Source organism: Sebastes umbrosus, chromosome 16, assembly GCF_015220745.1.
Source record: "Sebastes umbrosus isolate fSebUmb1 chromosome 16, fSebUmb1.pri, whole genome shotgun sequence".
Taxonomy (NCBI): Eukaryota; Metazoa; Chordata; class Actinopteri; order Perciformes; family Sebastidae; genus Sebastes; species Sebastes umbrosus.
Window position 1 is genome coordinate 25,382,090 of NC_051284.1, and position 19,729 is coordinate 25,401,818.

General features: G+C 40.0%; 1 protein-coding gene across 2 annotated transcripts in view; it reads right to left on the minus strand.

Annotated features, from left to right (window-relative positions):
- The window catches only part of frmd6 (FERM domain containing 6), a 31,672-nt gene extending 12,518 nt beyond the window's left edge, over positions 1–19,154 (minus strand). Inside the window, exons 1-4 of one of the 2 annotated variants that reach the window (XM_037746386.1) lie at positions 18,965–19,154; positions 3,888–4,203; positions 2,751–2,841; positions 467–546 (exon numbers count right to left, since the gene is read on the minus strand). In XM_037746386.1, the coding sequence (XP_037602314.1) occupies positions 467–546; positions 2,751–2,841; positions 3,888–3,986 (270 nt within the window). In that variant the 5' untranslated portion in view covers positions 3,987–4,203; positions 18,965–19,154. The remainder of the gene's footprint in view (positions 1–466; positions 547–2,750; positions 2,842–3,887; positions 4,204–18,964) is intronic. The other variant, XM_037746387.1, reaches the window with a different exon arrangement.
- Positions 19,155–19,729: the final 575 nt, after the last annotated feature.

The window sequence follows — 19,729 nt, forward strand, 5'->3', positions numbered from 1 at the left end:
AGTTCAAAAAATAGGTCGAATTCAGAAATATGCCTTCCAACACCTCTAAAGCCGACTAGTTAGTATTTGCCTAAAGCATAAACAAACAAAAATGTGTGGTTTTAGGGAGAATGTAACGATTTCCTGGTGAACAACAGCCGGTTGCAGTGACTTCCTGGAGTCATGTCCTTACAGTGAGGTTTCCAGGTGACGTAATGCAGTCACATATGTAAATACACCGGCTATCTATAATAGAGAGTTTATATTTCCACTTCCAGTGAGCAGAAAAGCACATCCACCTGACGCTGAAGTTTATTTGAATAAATCCTGTGACTCCCAGGTAGAGGATCTATTAAATCCTGTTTAGTGACTTAGGCTGGTACTTTTACAAACTCAATCTTGCCTAGTGCAGCTTTAAACTAGAGACTTAACGTCCTCTGCTCACTGTTAAACTTTCGACTTAAAGTCCCAGCACATCATCTCTCACCTTGCTGGCTTCTCTCTTCCATTCTTTGGGACAGTATTTGGATAACTTCTGATCCAGTTCCATATAGATGTGTTCATTATCTGCCGGAGGAGGAGAGACACAGGTTTAGCATTCATACTACGTGTCATATCTGTGTGTGTGTGTGTGTGTACATGTGGATGGATAGGTGCCTTCATGTGTGTGTAGGCACGGAGAAATCCCCCCTGAATGCGCCCTGTTCAAAGACTCAAGCCTCAGAGCCGTCACATCAGACAGCCTCTGCACTTCCCTTTGTACTCAGAGCCTCTGGTGTTCCTTCTCATTTCTTCACCTCACTGTCAGGCATTAATCTGCTCCTGAAGTGACGCCTTTCATGAGCTGCGGGCTTGCTGATGTGACAACTCTGAGTTTCTATACAATGAAAACTTGTTGAAAGGAGCAGAGCCTCTCTGGCAGAATATCAACACATATTTCTACTTCATCACATTTGTAAACAATAATGAAGTCTAGACGACGAGAATTATGACTCAAGCTTAAATTCTGAGTATGATGTCCTGAATATTCTGATCCACGCCTTGTTTTCGACATGTTCATTTAAAAAAAAAATTTAAATTGAGTGATATCTTCCCATGAAGATAGTTTTGGTTTTATTTGGGAACAGTTACAGATCTCCACTGCAGACTTCTGTCGCCATCGTGATACAATTGAGGTCAATGATATTTTGTTTGTGCTGCTTAAAGAATCCAAATGTGACATTTGAAAACTCAACCGACTCATGTTTATTTACAAACCTCAATATGAAAGGTTTTCATTGAGAACTATTTGTGGTTGTACATCTCCAGTAATGTAAGTAGACCAGGGGTCAGTGGTGATACAGTATATGCTTTTTAAGATTTAAGGGAACTGAACATTTGTTTCTGCCAAGTTTGAATGGAGTATGTTTTATGATGATCTACTGCTGGAACAGCTGATCTCCCAGCTGAAACTACAGCAGCGGCGAGGAGTCTCGGTTGCATGTCGTGCCACTTCACACACACGCACATCTGCACGAATATATCAGGGCTGACGCTGACCGGTTGGAAAATGTTAACATATTGCCAAACCCTAGTCTACAGATACCAAAAAAAACAATATAACACAACTTCCCAAAGTCTAATATGACATCTTCAACTTGCTTATTTTGGGGGTAAAATAATGCAAATATTAATATTTGAGAGGCTTGAAACTTAAACGATTAGTTGGTTTTAAAAATAGCTGCATTCATTTTCTGTTGTCCGACTAACCGACGAATCTTTTCAGCTCCACGCTGCTTCCACTAGCCATTTAAACTACGTAGGGCATTAGCAGCTCTCAGCAGGCTCACTATATTCAGACTGTCTCAGCTAAACTGTCACAGAAAAGAACACTTTAACTATTCTTTCTTGCACTCATCAATGTCGGATATATTGTTTTTTCATGTGAGGTAAATCCTCCAAACAAAGCTGTGTTTGAACCCGTGTCATGTGTGACAGCCCGGCTGTGGACGCTCTGGTAGGGGGGACAGTGGGTGACACACAGGGAGTGGGTGGCCTCTGTTTGCCTTGGGGATTTCACGCTGTTCAGACAAGCACTTCAGGAATGTCCCACAATCAGACCCATTGGCTCCTGCTCAACTGACCCGCTGGGCCGTCATTGGCTCATCTTGAGGCCAGCTGTCTGAAAACACTGCCTTTGCAATTTACTCTCCCTTTGCAGCCGCCTACAACTGTCACCCGCTGTCTGCCTCGCCACAGTGCAGACGCAGTGACTCATTCCGTACGTACGACCCTCACCGTGCCGTCACCATAAAAACAACTTTAGTCTCGCTGCACAATGGGAGCCAGTCAGGGCGAGGAGGCCCTGGTTCCTGGGAGACCGCCATGACATGTAGGTGAGAGATGCTACGTTTAGGGTAGATTCCTGTTACTCTGCCAAGTTATGGGTCTGAAGAGAGCAACCGCCTAGTTACTGTTTTTATGAGGCTCTCTGACTCTTTGTGATTGCATTCACTTCACAATGTGCATGATGTAACCATGTAATTTAAATACTTTAAAATAAAAATGAGGCTTTGTCCACAGAACTGAATCATCAGTCTCCACTAGTTTATAAATGGAGATGTGAAGTGGCAGAAAACAAAGGCTGGTCTGTTCAGTTGACGGGTAAACAAGTTAAAAAATAGATAAACTGTGTACAGCATACCACAAAACAACATATGGAACTGCACGTACAGAGGTAGGAAGCAGTTGTTTGTTTCCCTCAAATGATTCCCTGAAATGAGAAGTCTTACTCTGAATAACGCTGAGTCCAAACAGGTGACAGTCCTTCAGCCTCAGGAGGTCACACACCTGGACCAACAGTTCCTGGCACAAGGTCTTCACCTGAGGAGGAGAAAAGAGGAGGTTTGTTTTTAGCTTTGTAACATCATCTGTTAGCCATTACATTAACAACACAAACATAAACACTCACACATACAGTAAGCTACCCCACCACTAATGTCTGGTATGTATCTCATGTTCAAACCTGTCTTCGAACCTTGTTTTTGGCCATCGATGAAAAATCAAATATTGAGCAGTTGTTATAGAATGAAAATAAATAAAACAGCTGTTAATGTACGGAGATTAAATAAATTCCTGAGGCTTCTGCACCACAAAAAAACTGTGTTTCGTAAGTAGCAGCTGACAGCTGCCAAGAAATATTAACCACAATGTGTTATGAAATTAAAACCCTCTCAGTGTATGCTCTTAAAGAAATAGTTTGACAAGCTTTTTCACTTTCTTGCACAGAGTTAGATGATCGATACCATATCTGTTTGATAAATATGAAGCTAGCAGCCAGTTAGATTAGTTTAGCATAAAGACTGGAAACAGGGGGAAACTGCTAGCCTGGCTCTATTCAAAGGTAAAAATCCACCTATCAACAACTCCAAAGCTCACTAATTAACATGTTATATCTTGTTGTGGTTTCAAGGGGGTTATGTGCTGCTGTCTTCAGACAGATCCAGATGAGGTGTTCTCTCATTTCCAGTCTTTATGCTAAGCTAAGCTTCATATTTAACCGACAGATATGAGAGTGGTATCGATCTACTCATCTAACTCTCAGCAAAAAAAGAAATTCCTAAAATGGTGAACTATCCCTTTAACTGTTCATTCTGAGAAAACATGGGAAAGTGTTTCTTTTTTAATATCTTGACGTAAGATTCAACTAGAAAATAAAATCTCCTACTTTCTAGGGTTGTCAATCGATTAAAATATTTAATATATATACATATTTAATTCAATAAAAAATGAATTATCTGTTCAAAATGTTCCTTAAAGGGAGATTTGTCAAGTATTTAATACTCTTATCAACATTGTAGTCAACAGTAAGTATTCTTTTATAAACTGAGAGCGGCATTGCTATAGATGAAAAAATATTGTTTACTCACATTGACTATGACATTGAGCGTGTCATCATTGGGCAAAAAGACACAGACACAGCGGCGGTCCTGCATGGCTTTGTTGTTGTGGAAGTGCAGTTTGTTCATCTTCGTGTGGCCCGGACAGGACAGGCACCTCCGCCTGCTACCGGGGCTCTAGGCCCGCTGACGACCCGCCTCCACCACCGCAGGCACCGACACCACCAGTCACTGTATCCCTGCTTCAGCTGCAGCCCAGTAAAGACACACCAGCAGCACCTATGGGCTCAGCAGGCCAAGCAGAACTCACGGGGCAGAGCATGGGGACCCGAGCTGCAGTCAGCCACTGTGGAGACACATCAGACAACATAAAGGATATGTAGATGTTTGAGTGTGAGTTTGTTTGAAGATCTGAATTAGCATATTAAATAGCAAATTTGCAGATGAGCAGGTTCCCATTAAGAGAGTCAGAAATAAAAGACAGGCAGAGAAAAAAGGACAGCATTCCCGTTTGTGTCCATGAATATGTGACATCATTTCAGGGGAATGTCAGTGACTTCCGAGGAACATGTGAACATCTGTCTGGAGAGGAACTGATGAAATGTAACGATGGCATGAAGAAAACACACAGACTGAGTGATTCATACTCCAAAATGGACTCAAAAAAATCTTAACTTTAGGTGACTTTAACAAACCAGAAAGACAACACTGCAGCAAAAAGCGATGTATTACCATGCTTGACTTGAGCTATTAAAAAAACGCACAGGGGTTTAGATGTCGACTGGGTGTGACTTTGTTGGCTCTGTAAACCAAACAGCTCCACATTTTCCTCCTGGCATTGCTTTTGTCAACTCATTCAGTTCTGTTGACACGCTTTTGGCTGTTTGATTTGAATTTTTCACCGTCTGCTGGCAAGAGTCAGACTGTAGCTTTGTGTTTGGGAAATGCAAGTATTTAAAATTTCCCTTTACCAACTGTATTCTCTCTTTTGGGTTGGTATTGTTTTGAAAGAAATGCTTACTTTTTCACTAAAAATAGGAACTTTTATTATACAAGGGCAACAGCAAAGTGTTACAGGATGTGAAAGAATATCTGCACACTGAATTTTTGTGTTTGCATTTTGACTTTATCCTGCACCTGAGACCAAGTCAGGTTAAATATTCACACTTCTGCTTTTATTTTATGACAGTAATGTGTTTCCATGTTCTCTACCAACTATACAACTTTCTCTCTCTCTCTCACACACCTCCGACATTAACAGTTGTCCTGTGGGCTCACAGCAAGAAATGAGCCTGAGGACGTGTGATCCCTTCAGAGGGTGTGAAAAGTCTCGGACCAGACAAAAGAATGTAAAGGAACAATCAGTCTAGATTATCACTTCTTCCTGTTGACAGTCACTCACCTTGAAGCCATGTTGTCATTTAAACTAGATAGGACGGACCACATTACGGAGTGAAAAACAATTAGCATTTGAAAAGATGCAATCAGATAATTAAAGGATTATTCACAACACAGAACAGTTGAAGAGTTCAAGTCAGTTTTTGCAAAGCACCATAGCAACATCCAATTACTAAAATTCAGGTTTCACTGCGGAGTCATATGAAACTACAAAACCTAAGGAATCCATTGGTACCAACCATGTCATACTAACTTGTTGCGAAGGAGGCTAAATAACGCTCCAAAATTGCGCTAAATTTTGGCGAGGAAAAATGTTTCTTCAAAGGGGTCCCTTGACCTCTTACCTCAAGATATGTGAATGAAAATGGTTTCTATGGGTACCCACGAGTCTCCCCTTTACAGACATGTCCACTTTATGATAATTCCATGTAGTTTTGGGCAAAAACCATGCAGTTTTTTGCATGCAATAAAAATAGGTTATTTTTGCCTATTCTAAACGGGTGTATTTCTGGTGTGTTCTTTATACTATGACAGTTTTACTTAAATTAGATTTTTTTTAAAATCACATTATATCACCTTGCTTACAGTATCGCAATATATTGCATCGTTACCCCTGTATCGCATCGCCAGATTCTTGCCAATACACAGTCTCCTCAAGCTACTCAAAGTTTGGATTTAAGTCACACACTGTTTGTTCTTCCTTTACAAGCTAGGATAATAAATATAAAAGTGAAAAACCTGCCTTCAAACCACTAAATTGTTACTTTAACAAAGCAAGCAGCAGTGAAACAACACCAGAATTACTGATACCAATAAACAGCAGCTTTAATTGTGGGCTTGGGTCCCTGCTGCAAAGTCAGAAAGTGCTTTTCGGACCAAGTACCCATTCAATAAGGCCCGCTGTCGACATATAACACTGCTTTGTTGCAGCAGAGACAGGGAGCATTGAGGGCAGCGCGGCCATAAATACACATACTGTTGACATACAGCATCAGTTCTCATTAACGCTGGTCATTGGATGTGCAGTGTGGCGGCCAACCAGCTACTCAGCAAAGTCTGCTGATGAGCCATGACTGGGACGGCTCCCCGCGCTGCTGCTGACCTTGACTAAACACATCACTGCACACACACACACATACAAACTCATAATGTAGACAAAAATACATCAGATGCACAAATATACACACACACACACACACACACACACACGGGTGTGTTCCTGCTCTCTTGCCACGACCATATGTCAGGTGCTACTACAGAACAGCTGTGTGACGGCAGCGGGGTTAATTAGAAGGGAGATCCATCTAATTGGATTACTTCCCTCCATCACTCGCTTCCCCTCCAGAGATCGAGAGTGATGCCAGTAAGCTACGACAGATATAATATTGGCAGAAAATACCTAGTTTTTGATGGTGACACAGTAAAACAATAAAGAATATCGGGAAAATTAGACCATGTCCCAAATAAAGCTGGTTTAGACCTGATTTTTTATTTACAGCATAGTTTAGCGTTGGATTTCACCTGCTGATGATAGCACCACTGCAACACTAGACGTCTGTATTATATGTGATCAGGCCGTATCATGCTTTAGTCATACTTCCATAGTGTTTACATTCTTACATTCGAGTGGGGGACTACTGCCTACTGACTACGGCACCAGTCTGGAAATAGTTGACTTTATCTACTAAGAAACTGTCCAGCACATTCCCCAACGCCTCATAAAACTGCAACTGTTTTTTTTACAAATTAAACAAGCGTTACCTTTGGACATAGCAAGACTATTTGTTTTAGGCTTGGGCAGTATTACAGAATACCAGGGTATTTAGAAAACCCATCGGTATGATTTTTAATACCGTCATAAATGCAGACGTTTCTCTTTCTGCGAGGCTGTATTTTAGTGCGCAGTATGACTCATCAGAGGTCAGTCTCTATGGCATAACAGGCAGCTGAGCTCAGAAAGATGACGACTGAGTGTTTGGGTTTAGTTTTTTTCAAACTACAGTTTATGGCCACATCATTTAATTCAACTACCAGTCTGCCACCACCACCACCCCACATATCATCTCCGTTCAGCCCACTGATGTGTTGGTAACGTTGGTACCCGCTGTTTACAGCGCAACACAAGTGAGTGTGCGGTTGAGACACAGAGAGAGAGAGGGAGCGAGTGAGTATGACGTTATCAGTAACATTATGGCTGTGAACGTAGCAGTGCAGTTTGTGTACAGTTGTGGCTTGCTTGCCACCTGCTGCTGATTAAAGTGAAAGGGGTTAGCCCCGAAATTAGCCACAACTTCAGCTCAGGCTCTTAAGGTGGGCCGTCATATACAGTCATATATCGTATACCCTGGTATAGGGTATACAATATATGTCAGGAAGGTATGACAAAACAGATACCGCCCAAGCCTAGAGGCTAGTATAAATCTTCTCATCTAACTTTTGACATGAAAATCAAAAGGTGTATTTCCTTTAAACAATTCCTTTAAACTTGCTCAATGTTGTCTTCTATATTGGCTATATATAAACACTAGATAAGTGATAATGGAGAGCAGGAGGAACGAAGCAAACTAATAAAACTGTGTCTGTCACACTTCTTATCAAACGATGGCTGTGCAACAAAGTTCTGTTGTTTAAAAAGAGGACTGTAGAAAGAAAGAAGATAATAAAAGTCATTTTTCTTATAGTTCCGGCATTTTCAGAAATTGCCTGAAGCTGTTAATGTGCATTTTGAGAACAATTTGTTCTGGGTGTTGTTTTTGCCAGCGTTTGTAAATCTGTGTACAAGGAAGGAAACATTCACACATTCAGTTTAATCTCCCCGTAGAAAAGTTAATGGCCCTTGAAGTGGGCTCAGTTGAAGTCATCTCATATTGCATTTTCAGCCAGAAATATGAGTCCTGACTTCCACAGACACATCCCACTTACGACTCGTTTATTACATTGTTGAATGCTAACGGTGAAAGCGGATGCTTATGTTGGTCTCTTGTGGAGACGGGGGTAACTCAGACATAACGGAGTATAGTCATTATTGATGGGTTTAAAAGCCTATTGTGTCATGTCTGGTCTAAACATGAGACATCACCACAGAGGGTATGTCCACTGTGAAATTAAAGGGTGGATTGTCTTACACACTGAGGGGAAGAGAGTGCTGGATAATGAAATTACTGCTGCTTTCCATCCCCCCTTTTGCTGCCGCGCTAAGCGTGATGCAACACTAAAGTCCAGCTAAAGCCACACACACACAATGAGCAGCCAACGGAGCTTCCTCCTGCTCTTTCAAACAGTGATTTTGTCAACGTGGCAAACCTCAGAGTCACCAAATCCCACATTGGGATACAGAGAAAGGGCCTCTGTCACAACTACACCTCATTCTTTCCCTCCTCCACTGACATCAGAGGGGGTGGAGAGTCTCCATGTCCAACTGTTGGACGGTGGAGTCAAAAGAAAAACTTCCTCTGCTTGGAGCCGAAGGAACTGAAGGAGGCTGTCACCTCGCTGGTTTAAGAATAGCTTCAGGTGTAGCATATGTCAAAGCTAAGAGAGGAAAAGAAGAGTTAGATATATACAGCAGATAGAGAGAGAGAGAGAGAAAGCAGGAGGGAGAGAGATGGAGAGAGGCAGCGCTCAAAGCTTAGGCATGAAAAAAGGAAAAACTGCTGCAGTCAGGAGAATTCCTCACTAACATCTGCTTCTCATTCCAACAATGGCGGCCTTTGATTCCTGATGCACACAACGAGCCGCACCGCCACCGTCTCCATGTGCCCACAAACGGCATCCTCTGACAGCATCCTAAAACCTGGAGCAGCACACGTGCGCTGTAATCCCTCATCTGGAGCTGGACACTTTCACAAACTGTTGTTGTTTGGCTTCACCTGCTTTGACAACTACACGGACCATTCAGATAAAGTCGATTAGTCGATTAACAGAAGAATAATCTGCAACTATTTTGATAATCGATAAGTTGTTTATGCCATTTTTCAAGCAAAAATGCCAAACATTACTTAATTCAAGCTTCTCTATTGCAAATCTTCATCTTATGTGACAGTAAACCAAATATCTTACGGTTTTGGACTGTTAGTCAGATAAAACAAGACATCTGGCACCTTGGACCTTAAAGAAATTGTGATGGGCACTTTTCATTAGAGCTGCAACAATCAATTGATTAATTGTCAACTATTAAATCAATCGCCAACTATTTCAATAATCTATTAATCGGTTTGAGTCATTTCTTAAGAAGAAACATTGAAAATTCTCTGATTCCAGCTTCTTAAATGTGAACATTTTCTGGTTTCTTTACTCCTCTATGACAGTAAACTGAATATCCTTAAGTTGTGGACAAAACAAGACACTTGAGGACGTCATCTTGGCAATTTTATAAACCAAACAACTAATCGATTAATTAAGAAAATAATTGACAGATTAATTGATCATGAAAATAATTGCCAGTTGCAGCTACTTTTCATTGTCACATTTTATAGACTGAAAATATTCAGCAGAAAGAAAATAATAGCTGCAAAGTCTAAATACAATAATCATTTTCATATTTATTTGTCTCCTTTCTTTTGTTCTATTTCTCTGTGCACTATATAGCACTTTGGTTCACCTGTTGTGTTGTGTTTAAAGCTGAACCGATTAGTTGATCAACAGAAAAATTAATCTGCATTTAATCTGTTAATCAAGCTGAGTCCAGCTTCTCAAAGTGCTTTTTGTTGTCATATGAGAGTAAACTGAATATCTTTGGGTTGTTGGTCGGACAAAAATAGACATTTTGCAATTTTCAGAGAAATCGATGAATTGATTAATCAAGAAAATAACCAACAGATTAAGTGATATTGAAAATAATCGTTGAAATAGACCTTACTAAAAACAAACCAAACAATACTTATATTTGGATCTTTTAAAGAACACTACAAATAGGTTACTGCAACCGTTTGGTTCAGTAGGGAAACCTAATGCCAGCCAACGGCAACTAAAATATCCCCCAGACTTCTAAACAACAGCTAAAAGCATGTAAAACTTCCATCTGACAGAAATAAAGAATACCACAAAACAAAACAAAGTTATGGTACTCTACTCACAGAATGAATACTCATGTAGGATCTAATAAAAGACTTTACGATGGGCTGGGTGTATGCAGCAAAAAGACAAAGCAAATCCTAATTTTATGCAACCAATCACACGGGAGGAAGCCGGTTTCATGAGCTGCAGATGCTGACACAAACTGCCCTGTTGAAATATTTAAAAGGACTGCCTTTCAGAGGGTACGACTTTTATAAATAGTGCCAACGACTGGAACTGAATGGGATTTTTTTTTTCCCCCGTCAGTTCGCTGCCAAGAGATCTGTTTATTCAGCTGATGAGAAATGTTGCTGAGCTGACGAGTGGCTCTAAATCACACTGGTCACAAGATGGCATTAGCCTTCACAGCAAGACTTCCCTCCTCTTCTCGGTTTAACCTACTGGTACACTAAAAGGAGGAGCTGAGTGTTACAAAATAAACAGGAAAAAGCACGCTAGTCGGGCGACATGCTTGACCACCCAAACCAAACAACTAAACATCTATTTTGGATTCTGGCTGGCTTGTCATGTCGGGAAGTGGCCGACATTATGTACCGGAAACATGCTCATGTGTATTATACTTGGCAAATAAAACTGTTCTGACTCTGATAATGTTGTCTTACATTTGACTTTCTCTGCTGCCGACAGACGGTGTAAACAGACTGTGACTTGCTGATATTAATAGAGCCTGGAGGCATGTTTAGCTGCTCCCCCATAAATACCTGGATGCTGTGGGTGTGTGTGTGTGTGTTTTTAGCCTTTAAGCCTAATCTGAGAGGCAGAGGGAAAACACACTGCACTATTTATGACCTTGATTCCCATGATCCCTTGCCCATAAGATCATCTAACAGATATATGTCTAACAGGGAGGATAAACAATCTGTGTCTGGCTCAGATTCAAACTAATACTCTGAGAACTTAACCAGATTTTAACGACTTATTACAAGCTGAATTATGGTAATTATACACAACTCAGACCCTGCAAGTATAATATTCTTTCACGCTGATTGCAATCTATATGTTTGCTCATACAAATCCAACATCTGAGGAATTAAACGCCTGCATGTCGCCCTTCATCAAATGTCACGCTCATTAACCTCTGAAGGTCAGGCCTGTACACAGTACGCCACTGTAATGCCGCTGTTACATAATTCACAAAGAAAAGTCGAGGAATTGGATGGTGGGTGGCCTCAGGCTGAACCACAACTCACACAGTAAATGTGGCTGCAATATTTACCATACATTATCTGAATTCACTGGAGAGTCTATCTCACATCATCTAGCTTTTGACTTTCAAACATCCTTTGTCCAGGAATTACTCGGGATTAAGAAACTGGAGCGCCTTGCTGCTTGATGAATCATTCTCCTTCCTGATGGAGAAATTATTCTGAAAGCGACAGTGAAAGTCTTACACAATGGCTGCCTTCAGTAATGATAACAATCGAAATGCCAACACACCAGCTTCTCAACTGTCCTAGTTGAGCTGTTTGTTTAAGACTTGTGGCACCAGCTATCAGTGCAAAGAGATGTGATGTGGAGACATATCACTGCTCATTCTTGGCAAAGGCTTTATGGACGGATAAAAGTTAAAATTAGGGTTGGGAATCTTTGGGAATCTCATGATTGGATTTAGATACTTGGTGGCACAATCCAATTCAGAATTCTCGGCCCAATAAGTAGAAAAGAGGGCACTATTTTCAGGCTCTTACTCCAGTGTGAAACCATTCACTCCTGTCTTTAGTCTGATGAATTGCAATATGAAACATAACAAGCAGTTAAGCTAACTGGTTTTGATGAGATACCTTCCTGCAAACCGAAAAAAAATCTGAGAATAGTTGGAGTACGCAGTTTTTTCTTACTACAAAAAGTTATTTAGAAGTAAGTTACAGTCTCCAGTCTGTATGGCGATAGGGTTGGGTGATATGATCAAAATCTTCTATCTTGATATAGCTAATTTCATATCTCACTAACGATACATATCACAATTTAGCATGTTTTTATAGCATGCTTTCTAGTAATTCAATAAATAAATACATGAATACATAAAGCATGTTTTTGTATACTCCTGTGTGAATTAAATACTTGACAAATGAAAAGTACTGAGTATTTTCTCATTTTAAGAACTTGAGTGCAAAATGAACATAACAGTTTTAATTGAATTTATAGAGAACAAATAAATAAATATAGACCTAGCCTATATCTCGATTAAAACGATATAGAAAAATACATACAATAGACATTTTTATATCGTTTTGGAGATATATAGTGTCATATTGACCAGCCCTATATGGCAATACTGATCACCGTTGGCTAAATGTTATCCATGATGCTCTACAGTTATAAGTCTTCTGATATGAAACAGTTTGGATCGAGTTATTTTCTATGTCTGATCACAGTTGGCTGGATGTTTTGTAAAGTGGTGACGAGTTCAGCACTCAATGAATGATGTCATACAAAGTATTTATGAAATACTTCACAAAATGATTCAGTTATTCATCCGAATTGTTCCCAAACACTTGGCTTGTTTGAAGACAAAACCACTAAATGACTCTTGTGTGTGCACAGCTCTGCTTTTCTTTCAATCTGTCAACAATTTTTGAATCAATAAAGAATTGCATAAGATGAGAATCCTGATTTTTATGTGAATCAACTTTTTCCTCTAACCCTTTTTTAAATAATCACCTCCTTTAATATGTATGGAACAATCCGGTGAAATATGACACAAATATGTAACCGAGAGCTCAAGTAGCAAAACTCGATGAACTCAGTGAAGAACAACTTAAGCTCGGTTACCTATGGAAAAATGATTTCAACATTCATAACATCTGGCGTCCATGTGGTGTGAGCACACATGCACACACACATCTCAAACCGCCGGCACTGCCAGACATGTTAGAACAGAGTCAGCAGTCGCTCCCTTCCCTCCCCGCCCAGCATTCAGGCTTGGACCGAGCATGAGTAACTCCACACAACTAGCAATCGCAGTGCAACGCACCGCGGAGACGTCAACCCGACCATTACGTATGCTGGAAATAGAGCGGGCGGCCTTAAAGGAGAGGGTGAAACAATGAGCTGCAATTATAGCAAACCCCAACCAAACCCTGTTGTTTTGTTTCTTCCGTTTTGACAGAATGAAAAGGACTGTTGCAGGTGATCTGATGTGTTTCCTGTGTGGGGCTTTAGTAACAGGATTGTCCACTATCGTTTACACTGTCACACCTGAGGAGAGTCACAAGACTGAAACGTGGTATGTCTTTTCCTTTCAGGTAAAACGTTTCAGAAAGTTAACTGCTGCATTTCATGATATGGAAAGCATTTCCTTTAGCCGACAGCCTAAAGATGACCTCAATGCAAAGACAAAGTAAAGATAATATAAGTCCATAATTTGGCATGAGTGTTCACCCTACGCCAAAACCCAAACAAGACTTACAAATGGAATTACAACTATGCTACTGAGTACGGGTGTGAAAAAAATCGATTCACCTATGTATCGCGATTTTTTAAATGCCAGAATCGATATATTTGCTTCATTTGAGTCTATGCGGAGGTATAAGGAAGTTACTGTTTTAATTGTTGTAGTCTGAGTAACGTGGCGTCATATCCGTTCCATATCCGTCAACCAAAACAAACAGTAGCCGGCCCCAGCGAGCCGAAATGACAAAGCAGAAAATGGTGGAGGGTCTGCATGGATACGACCTGCACCCTTACATGTTAAATCCAAAGTGGTAAACACTACACATACAGTAAAGTAACTGTAATGTGCAGTCAAGCCAGCCGTCACTCTCATCTTCGTGTTCAAATCGGCCGGCGCTACAACTGTAGAGCATCCATATACTGACATTTATGCTAAATGCATTCAAACGGCCCCGATAGAGCTGACCATGGATGTAGAAAGAGACTACATACATACTGAAAATCAAACATTCTTACTGTATTAATTTAGATATTTTCCAAAGTAAAAGTCCCTAGAAGTGCATGATTCAACTTTTTCCCATGGTCTACTGTTAACAGTTAACAAAAATCACAATAAATCATAACATCGTATCACAGTACTTGTAGAATCGCAATACATATCAAATCGGCAAGTATCGCGATAGTATTGAATCAGGAGTTAGGTGTTTCGTCCCAGCCCTAATAAATATGCTGCGAGGAGCTATTCCTAAACTCATGTATCTGGAGTTACTGTGACCAATCCTACCAAAATCAACTAAATATCTTACAGGAAATAGTGAGAGCTGAAGTAAGAAGCGTGTGAGATAAGCCGATAATATCCTCACGGGGATGCTGGCAGGTTAAATCTCTCTGGTCCACTTCCTTGAAAGGACTCAAGCTTCACTCAGAAGGCCAAGTAAGCAGAGGGGGAAAAAACACAATCCAAGGAAAAGCGAGAAAGGGAGACAAATGCAGGAAGAACTGACCCATTTTCTTTCTTCTGTCCCCTTTGGTGAACTTGAAACATGGATTTGTGGAGTCATGCAAAATCATTGAAGTTGCAGAAAAAGCATGCAACACTGATGGTTTTCTTTAGAGCATTTTCAGGACTGAAATGGACATAATTCCACTCATAAAAACAGACTAATCTTTAAAAACACATGGCCACCTCTCTGGAAATCTACCTGTTTTTCCTTAACTCTATAAAAGCTGATTTTCCTGAAGGTTTGCATCCGAAAGCAGCTTCATGGACTAGATAGTGATATGAGTGGAGAGCCCAGGGCACCTGTATAACTTACACCAAGCAGGATATCCGACTGCGTACACACCCACATACAGTAGGTGCAGTGGAGATAACACATGCAATCCGACGGTAAGAGATAGAGTTTCTCCTTGTTTATGGCAATAACAGTAATCTCATCCACCCCCAATTCCTCAGTTACATTGTCCCGATCCTCAAAATATGGTTCCTCTTACACCTTATCTTCTAGCAACAAGGCCAAAGGCAGATTGAACGATAAATTCAGGAGAGAGCATTTTATAAACAAGCTTCTGAAACGGTATAAAAATCCCCTCCTAGTGCACGGTGTATCAGGCTTTCCTGGGAGAATTTGCATAGTGAGGAGACGATTATTTAAAAAGCGTATAACAGGTTATCTTCAGTTACCTATGTATAGCAGCGCACCACAGATGCTTTCTTCTTCAGCTCAGGTACTAACAGTTTTTGTATTCACGGCGTAGTTTTAGCATCAGAGAAAGCCAGCCCCGAGGCTACGGATTCAGTTGAGCTTTTGATGCTGAGTTTAATACGGAGGAAATCACTGATAAGTTCAGAAAAACAACAGACCCAGCACTCACTGAAATATGTATGGAAGAAGGACTGTTATATGTGGTTTCGTGAGTAAAAGTACAATAAAATGAAGGTTAAAAGCACCAGAACAAGATACTAAAACATAGCCGTTACTCACATAACGTTCTATGTGTAAGGGGGGATTGCCTTGTGCAATTATGGGCTATCCCATCGCCATCACACATTCCAACACACATTCATCTGAATGAGTCACCGACACACACACACCAACCATCTTTGTTCACACGTTTCCTTTTTGATTCCTAATCCGGCAGCGCTCTTCCTGTCCAGACAACACCTGCACCATCTCTCTCCCATTCACGTTGTTTCAACACAGAGCCAAGACAGCGTCGCAATCACAAAAATATGAGTTGTTTTTCTTCCGTTCCCCCCCCCCACAGCTGGAGCAGAGACCTGGCCGGCATGTAACACACTGCATGCTGGGGAATGGGCCACACAAGGTAGCTGATTAGCCTACCATGTGTACTGGATGAGTTTCAAGTGTTAACAATCCTCACAGGGGATCCCCTGACTGACTGATTATGATTTCATTAGTACATTGCAACAAACATCATTGTGCACCATTTATGCCAACACAGTCTCACGGCAGTTTGTGAAATAGTCACGAAATTTGATCTATTTGATTCGTGTACACAGACACAAATATCCATTTTTTTTCGTAACACTCAGCACAATTTTCAACAACATATTTTTCAAGCTTTTTTTCTACGAATGTCCAGAAACACGACACACGTGTCAATTTCCGCTCCACTCTTTTCAAAATAAAACGACTTAGTTAGGTTTAGGAATAGATCAACTTGGTTAGGTTTAGGCAACAAAACTACTTAGTTATGCTTAGGAAAACATTGTCGTTTGGGTTAGAATATCTCCGGGAATGCTGAACCTTAAGTGGAAGTTACGTGACAAATAAATCGACTTTGTCTTCTGGTTTCACACGGGTCACGAACACTGGTCTCCTGGGTGAAAGTCTTGTGTTTTTTTCGCCGCTCTTTATACTTCCTGGTTCACAATTATGTGGATTACATATGAATTGATTTTGTGCTGACCATCACGAAAAAAAAAAAATGAAATTTGTGTCTGTACATTAATCAATACATTCAATTTCATGACTATTTCACAAACTGCTGTGCGACTGGGCTGTCTATGCAGTGTGCAACATTTATTATATTACATTAACCACCTCTTTATGACTTGGCAAAGGACCTATGAGTGACAAGGTAGTTAAAACAAGCAACCGCAGGACACAAGATAGCAAAGCATCCTCTCTACTGAAGTGTCCTTGAGCAACATCTGACCTCTGACCTCACTGGATACAGAGTAATTTGCCTTGAGAGTAAAATTATTATGATACTACACAGCATCACCAAATCTATAGAAGAGTGGTAGACCCAAACAATGTCCACAGCCTAAAATAAGCTAAAACTTTGTAGGACAACATGAGGGTTCCCATTCCCTTTTTTCCCTGATTGCTCTCTGGTGTAATATTAAACAGGGTGGGAAATTGTTGACATTCCTGAGTACTAAGAAAACAACTTTGCTTGTTTGTCCAGAAGAGAAGAAAAGAAAGGGGGGATTTGCAGCTCCAAACAGGATTGGTTAGCATAGAGTACACATCTTTTTGTGCCATCCACTTTGCAGTAGTGTTGAAGGTGACGTTGTGGATGTGTGTGGGGGGCATTGCTGGCATGGTAATTACACAACAATAACAAGGGAGGAATTTGTGTTACAAAGAATCCCCTATTTTACCTTTACAATGATACTAACTTCACCTTCGCTTTTACCATGAGGTCACCAGGTTGGTTTTAAGATAAGATAAGATGAACCTTTATTAATCCCTGGAGGGAAATTCAGGTGTCAAAGCAGCAACATCAGCAAACAGAGTGAAACACAGGAGAGGTAAAGCTATACAAAAATTATAAAAACAATAATAGAGATATAAAAGATACAGTCAATAAATAAATGTTGTATGTACAATAAATAAATGTAATATGTACATATATGCAGTCTATAAAGTGGTATATAGGATGTATAGTGTAAAGTAAGTGTATATAGGATGTATAGTGTAAAGTAAGTGTATATAGGACGTATAGTGTAAAGTAAGTGGTATATAGAATGTATAGTGTAAAGTAAGTGTATATAGGATGTATAGTGTAAAGTAAGTGTATATAGGATGTATAGTGTAAAGTAAGTGGTATATAGGATGTATAGTGTAAAGTAAGTGTTTATAGGATGTATAGTGTAAAGTAAGTGGTATATAGGATGTATAGTGTAAAGTAAGTTTATAGGATGTATGGTGTAAAGTAAGTGGTATATAGGATGTATAGTGTAAAATAAGTGTATATAGGATGTATAGTGTTAAGTAAGTGTTTATAGGATGTACAGTATAAAGCAAGTGTATATAGGATGTATAGTGTAAAGTAAGTGTATATAGGATGTATAGTGTAAAGTACGTGTATATAGGATGTACAGTATAAAGCAAGTGTATATAGGATGTATAGTGTAAAGTAAGTGGTATATAGGATGTATAGTGTAAAATAAGTGTATATAGGATGTATAGTGTTAAGTAAGTGTTTATAGGATGTATAGTGTAAAGTACGTGTATATAGGATGTACAGTATAAAGCAAGTGTATATAGGATGTATAGTGTAAAGTACGTGTATATAGGATGTATAGTGTAAACTAAGTGTATATAGGATGTATAGTGTAAAGTACGTGTATATAGGATGTATAGTGTAAACTAAGTGTATATAGGATGTATAGTGTAAAGTACGTGTATATAGGATGTATAGTGTAAAGTACGTGTAAAGTGCGCCAGTGGTTAGAGTCTAAGATGGTTGTGGATAGTGCATGTTTAAAGTTCTTAAAGTCCTCATAGTTCTCATATGGGGGTCAGCTTTGGTTGTGGAGCCTGATGATGGTTTTCGGACAAAGTTAGTGATGAAGTTAGTACACGATAAAAACAGGGTAAACAATTTAAAGTTAATCAACTATCCCACTTTAAACGTTAAACATGTTTGTGTCATATCAAGTAAAGACAAAATGCCTCAACTAATAGAAACAAATGGTTAATGTTAGTTACTCATAGAGGCAACATTCCCTGTATAATATCCTGGCAGCATCACTGTTGGTGAAGCAACTTCCCAACTTTGCTTTGCAACAGCTTTAAACAATCCAAAAATACTCCTTTAAACTGATACACACATAAAATAACCATAAAAGCCACTTCATATTTAACATTTAAATGGGTTAGAGCAGCTGAAATGACGTCACTGCTACTGCAAAACTAACCGTTAAAACCGTTAACATTTAAAAACGGCATAAAAAGCATTATACCAAGTGAAGCAAAACTCACCTTTTTAATGAGAAAACAAGTTATTCCTTTAAAAAAAAGTGTGTTAATCCGAGCTGGTTAATTTGGCGTTCTTACAAAAAACAGAAAGGAAAAGAAATCCACAGTTTGGAAAGACTTAAGTTAAGTTTCGGTTGAAGAGCCGCTCTGTTGTTGCCGCCCTCTTCGACTGGAGCCTCATTCTGTCCCTGCTGGAGCCCTAACAAGTAGATAGGAATACATGTGGTGGTGGGTGGAAGCGGGAAAGGGGGGGGGGACCGGGATGAAGATGAAGATTTTGGAGCAACGACGCTGTCACAAACAGTCACAAGCAAAACATATTATTTTATAAACTCAAAATGTACTCAGTAATACACTTCATGATATTAGTGTGTGTGTTTATGCCCGCTAATCTCGAGAATTGCCTTGCACACCACCCCCCTAATGGAATGTTCACTTGGTATCGCCCACGGCTGCCTCTCATTCCATTCCTCCCGACTAGTGATGGGAATTACGGCTTTTTTTAGTGAGCCAGATCATTTGACTCAGCTCACCAAGAAGAGCCGGCTCTTTCAGCTCCCAAACGGCTCTTCGTTTTTACCACTTCTGCCTTTTATAATTCAGACAAATTTAGAGCAGTTTTGACCTATGATTAGTATGTGTGTACATATATCTGTTTGTAACTTTTTAAGCGTATAAATCTACCGGGTCGGGACCCATGCGCGCTCGCATATGCACGCTCGCGTGTGGCTGTAGTCTCTCTCCTCCTCTGCCTGCTTGCCATCACTA